This window comes from Salvelinus sp. IW2-2015, unplaced genomic scaffold, assembly GCF_002910315.2.
Source record: "Salvelinus sp. IW2-2015 unplaced genomic scaffold, ASM291031v2 Un_scaffold2272, whole genome shotgun sequence".
Taxonomy (NCBI): Eukaryota; Metazoa; Chordata; class Actinopteri; order Salmoniformes; family Salmonidae; genus Salvelinus; species Salvelinus sp. IW2-2015.
In genome coordinates this window covers 30,699-40,885 of record NW_019943599.1, presented here as the reverse complement: position 1 = coordinate 40,885, position 10,187 = coordinate 30,699, and the positions used below count along the sequence as shown (strand labels likewise).

Genomic DNA, 10,187 nt, shown 5'->3' with positions numbered 1-10,187 from the left:
CATTTTGGGGTCTAAGAATMGGACATGAAAGTAAGTTGCAAAATATAAGTGCTGTATAATTGAAGAGTTTTTTTGATGTCAATTGTCTCAATTTCCTTGTTACCCTCTTCAAGACTCTTCGTGTCTTATGTTCCCCAGCAAATCAACAATATTGACTTGTTAGTCTGCGTTTATTTCACCATAGCTGTGAACACATCTGGTAGTGGAATACAATAAAATAACATTTGACAATAAGGAGGAATTATTCTGGATTTATTTTGGAATAGAAAATAAAACAAGAGACTGAGGGAATATAAATATAAACATGTATATATTTATAAGCTTTGTAATGACTGTCAGTGCATGGCTACATACAAAGTAAAGGACTACAAAACGTAAAACAAATGTTGATTATATAAATATAAACATGTATGCAGATTCATAAGCTTTGGTAATGACTGTCAGTGCATGGCTACATACAAAGTAAAGGACTACAAAACGTTAAAACAAATGTTGTTAATAAATATAAACATTATATAGCATAAGCTTTGTAATGACTGTCAGTGCATGGCTACATACAAAGTAAAGGACTACAAAACGTAAAACAAATGTTGATTATATAAATAACATGTATATATTCATAAGCTTTGTAATGACTGTCAGTGCATGGCTACATACAAAGTAAAGGACTACAAAACGTAAAACAAATGTTGATTATATAAATATAAACATGTATATATTCATAAGCTTTGTAATGACTGTCAGTGCATGGCTACATACAAAGTAAAGGACTACAAAACGAAAACAAATGTTGATTATATAAATATAAACATGTATATATTCATAGCTTTGTAATGACTGTCAGTGCATGGCTACATACAAAGTAAAGGACTACAAAACGTAAAACAAATGTTGATATATAAATATAAACTGTATATATTCATAAGCTTTGTAATGACTGTCAGTGCATGGCTACATACAAAGTAAGGCATACAAAACGTAAAACAAATGTTGATTTAATAAAATAAACATGTATATATCATAAGCTTTGTAATGACTGTCAGTGCATGGCTACATACAAAGTAAAGGACTACAAAACGTAAAACAAATGTTGATTATATAAATATAACATGTATATATTCATAAGCTTTGTAATGACTGTCAGTGCATGGCTACATACAAAGTAAGGACTACAAAACGTAAAACAAATGTGATTATATAAATATAAACATGTATATATCTTATAAGCTTTGTAATGACTGTCAGTGCATGGCTACATACAAAGTAAAGGACTACAAAACATAAAACAAATGTTGATTTATCTTTAGAACGCAACATTTTTTTAAATCACCTGACAGATACACTGAGATACCACTGCTACAATACGTCTACATCTTCTTCCCCAGTGTTTGTCCTGACACCGTTTGGTGTCACTGAGCATATCAGTGACTAGCAGTGACTGTATACACTGAAATACAAAACTAAAATACCCTCTGGGGTTATGAAAGCCTGCCCCAAGGCCTTGCATTTGCGGGCCTCAACACACACTCTTCAGACACTCTTTTCCCCAAAGTCACGCTGCAGCCACGACATCTGTAGAACAACCAGAGATCGTATAGCCCAGCAGAATACACATTCCCAAATGTTTGCATGTGTGTTGATTAGTACAGTACAACAGTTGTTTTATCGGTTCTGCTTTTAAGTTAACTTGCATCTACGCATGAATTGAAAACTGTGCCGTGTCTATACACATGAACAAACATAGAAACCATTTTTTGTGACAGATGTTTTTCTACATGGACAAAATTAAACAATCTTTAGCATATTCATACTCAAATGTCAATACCAACCGATTAATGCAAATATAAATATCCTTTACTTCCAGTCAGATATGTTTTTTTTTATATATATWTTTTTTTCTTATTTAATAAGAGCCTTACAAAAATAACAGGAACAAGATATACATATCATTTGAATGTGCATAAAATAGTCGATTAGCTTATGTGACTAAAATGTACACGACAACACCAGGAAGTGTCTAACTCATGTACTTTCCAGAGATGCTTTGACACTTGACAAAGACAGGGTCCACAGAGGCCACTTTGGCAGCCATAAAAGAAGAAATACAATGGAGGACTGCGGTCAGATTGGCAAACTCCAGCTCCTGCAACGGAAAGAAAAACCCTGAATACAAAAATTGTGAGAAATATTCGTAGCAATTTGCATAATATTTACATAATGTTTGCATACATTAAAATGTCACAATTACTTTTGTAACAAATAGCCACTCGTCTTAATAACAACAACAACAACAACAATAACCTTTACTTGTTCCCCACGTGGAATTTACCAGAAATATTTTWGTTCTATATATATTGATGAGGTAGCAAAAGCCAATTTGAATATAACTACAGTATTCAAAACATTGTTCTCCCTATCAATACCATTTTAAAAGTGGAACTGGCAGCATTTTATCAACGTGAAATCTGATTCAAATCTGCTCATATACTCAGAAAGAATATGACCGCTTTTGACCAGCAAGCATTTAGACATGGTGTCACGTTCTGACCTTTATTTCCTTTGTTTTGTCTTTATTTAGTATGTTCAGGGCGTGAGTTGGGGTGGGCAGTCTCATATTTAGGTAGCCTGTTTTGTGTTGGGTTTTGTGGGTGGTTGTCTTCAGTCTTTGTGTGTCTGCACCAGACAGAACTGTTTCGGTTTTTCACATTTTTTTTTTTTGTTGTTGTAATTTGTAGTGTTCACTTTTTGAGTTTCATTAAATTAAGATGAACACTAATCACGCTGCGCTTTGGTCCTCTCCTCCTTCCACCGACGAAAGCCGTTACACATGGTCATTATTCAGTTTTCATAAATTCATAGAATGTTTGGGAATGATGTATAGTAGAGAAAGACATTTGTGAAAATTCTATAGCAATATATGTAGAGTGGGAAAGCGGCCTTGCGTTTTTTGGACAATTAATAGACAGTGCAGTACATACAACCTAATCAAAACATCTCCAGGACCGGAGTCTACGCAGACAGTGGCACCATAGCCAATCAGAGCTACAGTAGACCTTTATGCAAATATGCCATTTGCCACACGGGCCTGCCATCATTCACTTATAACTGGACTGTGTGTTTACAGGCAGTAGGGCCTGCCATCATTCACTWWMAACTGGACTGTGTGTTTACAGGCAGTAGGGCCTGCCATCATTCACTTWMAACTGGACTGTGTGTTTACAGGCAGTTGTAACAGCGCAACTTTAAATCTTTATAACACAATCGTTATAAAGCCACAAAATAGACCCTGAATGGATTTCTGCAAATATGTCAATCTCACGGGAGTCCTCTTACAGCCCGATAACAACCATGAACAGGTAGGTTCTCTCTCCCTCAGTTGTGCACATCAACAACAACATGATCAACAACTAATGCTAGCCGGTGTGAGGTGAGCTAAAAATCTAACGAGGGAACATCAGATAAACCCTCTCAAACGTTTTCAGCTAGTTGGCCCGTTACAATTGCACTGATAAACGATGGGGAATAGTAGCCTGCTTGTCCTTCTGCAGCTTGCCTGCAAATGCATGCTTGTCCCAACCCACGTTTTGACAACCTAATGGTTTGTTCGTAAATTCCTGAGCGCACACTGCACTATTGACACTGGAGTAGGGTTGATATGAGGGTTCCTCACAACGGCAGTCAAGCAAACCAAGATAACTGGCTGAAGTTGGCAAGCTTGCTAACTACTTCCAGACACAAATGAGAGAACACCTGACTCTGACCATTTTAAATCACCCTAGGCTGTTTACATGTTATCGAGAATGTTAGTGACTAAACTGTGCTGTTGGAAACAATTTCACTACTGTTTTTACCGACGGCGTTTACTGACACCGGTCATATTGAGCGGGTGTTGCGCGTTCGTAAATTCATCAACTGCTCTCTAGCACAATCTGAAATCGGAGTACAAAACCAGAGTGAATTTACGAACACAAGAGATATGCCAGCTGGATAACAGTCGTTCYAGTTCAGCATAGCTAGCTAGCTAGAAAAGCAATTCATATGTCTTGCTAGCTAACCAAATGACACCGGCATCTCTAGTTGTAGCCACRGAAAAACGAAATGAGGGGGAAAAAGTCAGTCACTCACCCACTCCTCCAATGACATGACATCCTCCTAGCAGCTAGCTAACTAGCTAGCGTTAGGCTCTGTGTTTTTAGCTTGCTACATAAATAGATACGCTAGCCTATTAGCCACGTTCTGACTGACTTGTGATCATTGCTCTTGCTAGTTTGACTGTATTGACATTCCAAGCCTTAGTTGCGTTTGTCAGTTTTTGTCCAGAATATTGTGTAAATGAAACTGAAACAGTGCATCCTGACTGGAGGCAGAAAACAACGTACCAGGCCAGCTGTGATTTACAACCTGATAGCAATATGTGTTGGATTACCAAGAAATGTATTGGTGAATTATATTAATCATGCAGTGAACTGCATCCATCTATTCTACCAACAATTTATTTTATTTAACTTGGCAAGTCAGTTAAGAAAAAATTWGTATTTACAACGATGGCCTAGGAACAGTGGGTTAACTGCATTGTTCAGGGGCAGAATAACAMATTTTTACCTTGTCATCTCAGGGATTCGATCTAGCAACCTTTCGGTTACTGGCCCAACGCTCTAACCACTAGGCTACCTGCAGCCCTYATGCCTTACCATACGTCATAGAATTGAGTCAAATAGAACCTATTTTTAAAACCTCTTATAAAGTTGTTTTTGTAGCATAAACTGGACATTTTATATTTTGTTTGTTTCATATCTGCAAAGTAGTTAAAACGCTGTCAGTTCCATTGTAATATGTGACCACAGTATACTAACATGTTGCCGTCTATCACTACTATTGTAATATGTGACCACAGTGTTCTAACATGTTGCCGTCTATCACTACTATTGTAATATGTGACCACATTGTGAACCACAGTGTTCTAACATTTTGCCGTCTATCACTACTATTGTAATATGTGACCACAGTGTTTAACATGTTGCCGTCTATCACTACTATTGTAATATGTGACCACAGTATTTAACATGTTGCCGTCTATAATACTATTGTAATATGTGACCGCAGTATTCTAACATGTTGCCGTCTATCACTACTATTGTAATATGTGACCACAGTGTTCTAACATGTTGCCGTCTATCAATACTATTGTAATATGTGACCACAGTATTCTAACATGTTGCCGTCTATCAATACTATTGTAATATGTGCCACAGTATTCTAACATGTTGCCGTCTATCAATACTATTGTAATATGTGACCACAGTGTTCTAACATGTTGCCGTCTATCAATACTATTGTAATATGTGACCACAGTGTTCTAACATGTTGCCGTCTATCATACTATTGTAATATGTGACCACAGTATTCTAACATGTTGCCGTCTATCAATACTATTGTAATATGTGACCGCAGTATTCTAACATGTTGCCGTCTATCACTACTATTGTAATATGTGACCGCAGTATTCTAACATGTTGCCGTCTATCACTACTATTGTAATATGTGACCACAGTGTTCTAACATGTTGCCGTCTATCAATACTATTGTAATATGTGACCACAGTATTCTAACATGTTGCCGTCTATCAATACTATTGTAATATGTGACCACAGTATTCTAACATGTTGCCGTCTATCAATACTATTGTAATATGTGACCACAGTGTTCTAACATGTTGCCGTCTATCAATACTATTGTAATATGTGACCACAGTTTCTAACATGTTGCGCTCTATCAATACTATTGTAATATGTGACCACAGTGTTTCTAACATGTTGCCGTTATAACTACTATTGTAATATGTGACCACAGTGCCGTCTATCAATACTATTGTAATATGTGACCATAGTATTGAAACATTCTGCCGTCTATCAACACTCTCTTCAGAGAGGCCACTGCAATGGAAGTTGAGTTGAGGTCATATGCAGCATCACCTTCATCTCTATCTGTTTGTTTTCAGCATTCTTGAAGAGGAGTTTCACCCTTGTTTTCCCATCATCAGAGGATCCTTTCAGTTGAGAGAATTTGTATCTCCATAATATATTCTACAGGGGATAACATTGAGGAATATAGTGAGGGTTCATTATTTTTGACCAATCGGTAAACAGAAGGAATTAACCAGTCTAGCATGGACAATATCCCCCTATRGTATAGCCTGTTGAACTTTCATTTAGAATAGTGAATGAACAATGACTCACCTTCGAGGAGCTCTCAGAACAAGTGAAACCAGATCCAAAGTCTATGGTCAAACACAGTACTTTACCCTGGCTGCTGCACATGTAGGTCTTTGACTGTTGAGAGACAGAGCTTGATTTAGAGAACAATCACACATTTCAACACAGACTGTATATTACTTAAGGAAAAGAGAATAAATATGTCGGTCTGTTTTAAACATCTCATACCAAGACGTTTCATTCTGATGGGGTTACTGAACAAAAGTTGAAATAATGTGCATTTTCATTGTGTTTCTAGTGAGGGGCATTTTAGGTGGGTGGTTTACAAAGGGAGCAATTAGGATTCTGTTCATGTATTCTGGGTGAAAGCTTAGGAACTGCTGTCAGGGTCAGAGTATAGTCTATGGTTTATTGTGAAATGAATGACATCCAAGAAAATGCTTGAACACCCTCTGAACTTTGAATAATTACAGAATTGGACACCCACCCACTCAAGGGTTCAACAAACAGTATTTTATTTGATCATGCATTGCTGAAATAGGCTATCCAGTTATTTAGTCATGGTATTGTTACAGCAGTGTTCAATCCACTATGCTGGGCAGAAATTGATTGTGTCATTTGAGAATAATTCTGAACTAGTTCTTCATTGTTAGTCATAGTTTGGCTGTACTGATTGTACCAACTCGATATGAAATGCAAGAACAAAATCAGATATATCTGTGGGTGCCTCGTAGCCTTCCGTTTACTGCCCTAACGTGAACAACCAAATGTGTGACACAATGCTTTTCACAGTCTTATTGAAAGCAGTGATGTGTGAGGACCCTCTGGGCAAAAAAAAKKCRGGTTGAATCAACTTTGTTGCCARGTCATTTCAACCACAAAAAAAAATCTGTGATGTTGAATCAACCTGGAAAACTGATTGGATTTGCAAAAAGTAATCACCATTAAGGCATTTCCCCGCCCAAAAATGTCACCCAACTTTTAATCTAAATCCAATGACATGGTGAAATGTTTTGTTGATTTCACGTTGAAGTCACATGAGTTGATAACTCAAACAAATGTACATCCAAATTAGACATTGAACTGTCATCTGTGCCCAATGTAGCTCATACTGGAACTAATGCTTGTGGCTCTGTTGTGGCTCTGTGTTGTGGCTCTGTGTTGTGGCTCTGTGTTGTGGCTCTGTGTAGCATCGCTATCCTTCATGGTTCAGTTCTTCAGCTAATGAAGGCCACACAATCAGTCTAAAGACACCAGGATGCTCCTTAGTGACCAGTCTAAAGACACCAGGAGGCTCCTTAGTGACCAGTCTAAAGACACCAGGAGGCTGCTTGGTGACCAGTCTAAAGACACCAGGAGGCTCGCTTGATGACCAGGTCTAAAGACACAGGAGGCTCTTGTGACCAGTCTAAAGACACAGGAGGCTCTTGTGACCAGTCTAAAGACACTCAGGAGGCTCCTTAGTGACAGTCTAAGCACAGGAGGTCCTTAGTGCCAGTCCTAAAGACCAGGAGGCTCCTTAGTGACCAGTCTAAAGACCAGGATGCTCCTTAGTGACAGTCTAAAGACCACAGGATGCTCCTTAGTGACCAGTCCTAAAGACACCAGGAGTCCTTGTGACAGTCTAAAGACACCAGGATGCTCCTTAGTGACCAGTCCTAAGAACACCAGGAGGCTGCTTGGTGACCAGTCTAAAGAACCAAGGAGCTCCTTAGTGACCAGTCTAAAGAACAAGGATGCTCCTTAGTGACCAGTCTAAAGACCAGGAGCCTTAGTGACCAGTCTAAAGACACCAGGATGCTCCTTAGTGACCAGTCTAAAGAACCAGGAGGCTCTTAGTGAAGTCTAAAGACACCAGGATGCTCCTTAGTGACCAGTCTAAAGACACGGAGGCTCCTTAAGTGACCGAGTCTAAAGACACAGGATGCTCTTAGTGACCAGTCTAAGACACAAGGAGGCTCCTTAGTGACAATCTAAGACACCAGGAGGCTGCTTGTGGACCAGTCTAAAGACACCAGGAGCTCCTTAGTGACAGTCTAAAGACAACAGGAGGCTGCTTGGTGACAGTCTAAAGACACAGGAGGCTCTTAGTACCAGTCTAAAGACACCAGGATACTCCTTAGTGACCAGTCTAAAACACAGGGCTCCTTAGTGACCAGTCTAAAGACACAGGATACTCTTAGTGACCAGTCTAAAGACAGGAGCTCCTTAGTGACCAGTCTAAAGACACAGGATTCTCCTTAGTGACTGTCGTGGACAATCGGTTCAAATATAATGCTGACAAGAACTTGTGAAACAATTAAGGCTTTTAATACAGGCATTGCCAGCCGGAAATGTCCGCGAACACCCACCTCTCAGAACTCCATCTCCTATATTTATACACACATAGTTTATGTCCATCCTTAGCAAATGAAGTTTCCTTTCTGAAGTCATTCAACCATCATTATCTTTTAGTTCAAGCTTCCTACTTGTTCACTGCCCAATACACCATCTGCTTTCATTAGTTTATATGGTGGCCGGACCTCTATCTTAGTGTGTCAGCAGATTCTGTGTCTCTTCCTTTCATTAAAATCAATGTACTCTTTGTTCTTTCTTCCCCTATCCTTAGTGTGTCAATTGTTCTTAAGCGCCTATGTGTCTGGTCAGTATGCACTTAATGGGAATCAGCAGACTATGTGTCTCTTCTAGCAGTAAGTGTGTCAATCTATCTTTTTGTTCTGTTCTCCCTATCCTCAGTGTGTCCATTGCCTTAGGCGCCTATGTGTCTGGTATGTATGCACTTTAATGGAATCAGCAGACTATGTCTATTGTTCAGTTGCCTTATTTTTAATGTTCCGCTAGCTTATACATCTATGTGCTATCCTATACGTATATATGTTTATATATGTATCTCATGTACTCTACATGACCAGTCTAAAGACACCAGGAGGCTCCTTAGTGCCAATCTAAAGACACCAGGATGCTCCTTAGTGACAGTCTAAAGACACCAGGATGCTCCTTAGTGACCAGTCTTAAAGACACCTGGGTGTCCTTAGTGCCAGTCTAAAGTCAGCCAGGAGGCGTCCTTAGTGATAGTCTAAAGACACCAGGAGGCTCCTTAGTGACCAGTCATAAAGACACACAGGAGGCTGCTTGGTCGACCAGTCTAAGACACACAGGATGGCTCCTTTAGTGACACAGTCTAAAGACACCAGGATGCTCCTTAGTGACCAGTCTAAAGACACAGGATGCTCCTTAGTGACCAGTCTAAAGGACACCAGGATGCTCCTTAGTGACCAGTCTAAAGACACCAGGATGTCTTGGTGACCAGTCTAAAGGAACCAGGAGTGCTCCTTGTGACCAGTCTAAAGACACCAGGAGGCTCCTTAGTGACAGTCTAAAGACACCAGGATGCTCCTTAGTGACCAGTCTAAAGACACCAGGATGCTCCTTAGTGACCAGTCTAAAAGACCCAGGATGCTCTTATAGTGACCAGTCTAAAGACACCAGGATGCTCTTAGTGCCAGTCTAAGAGCACAGGAGGCTCTTAGTGACCAGTCTAAAGACACTACCAGGAGGCTCCTTAGTGACCAGTCTAAAGACACAGGAGCTCCGTTAGTGACCAAGTTAAAGACACCAGGATGCTCCTAGTGACCATCTAAAGACACCAGGAATCTCCTTAGTGACCAGTCTAAAGACACCAGGAGGCTCTGGCAGTCTAAAGACACAAGGTCTCCTTAGTGACCAGTCTAAAGACAGTGCTCAGGACCAGGACTTGCTTGGTGACCAGTCTAAAAGACACCAGGGGCTCCTTAGTGACCAGTCTAAAGACACAGGATGCTCCTTAGTGACCATCCCTAACAGAAGACAAAAAAAGCACCAGGATGCTCCTTAGTGACCAGTCTAAAGACACCAGGAGGCTCCTTAGTTGGACTAGCAGTCTAAAACACCAGGATGCTCGCTTAGGTGACCAGTCTAAAGACACCAGGAGGCTCC

General features: G+C 39.7%; 1 protein-coding gene across 1 annotated transcript in view; it reads right to left on the bottom strand.

The window, feature by feature from the left end:
* Positions 1-1,241: 1,241 nt before the first annotated feature.
* Positions 1,242-10,187, bottom strand: part of LOC112073470 (gamma-2-syntrophin) — a 38,533-nt gene continuing 29,587 nt past the window's right edge. Inside the window, exons 3-5 of the mRNA XM_024140758.2 lie at positions 6,237-6,329; positions 5,973-6,083; positions 1,242-2,143 (exon numbers count right to left, since the gene is read on the bottom strand). Of these exons, the coding sequence (XP_023996526.1) occupies positions 2,018-2,143; positions 5,973-6,083; positions 6,237-6,329 (330 nt within the window). The 3' untranslated portion in view covers positions 1,242-2,017. The remainder of the gene's footprint in view (positions 2,144-5,972; positions 6,084-6,236; positions 6,330-10,187) is intronic.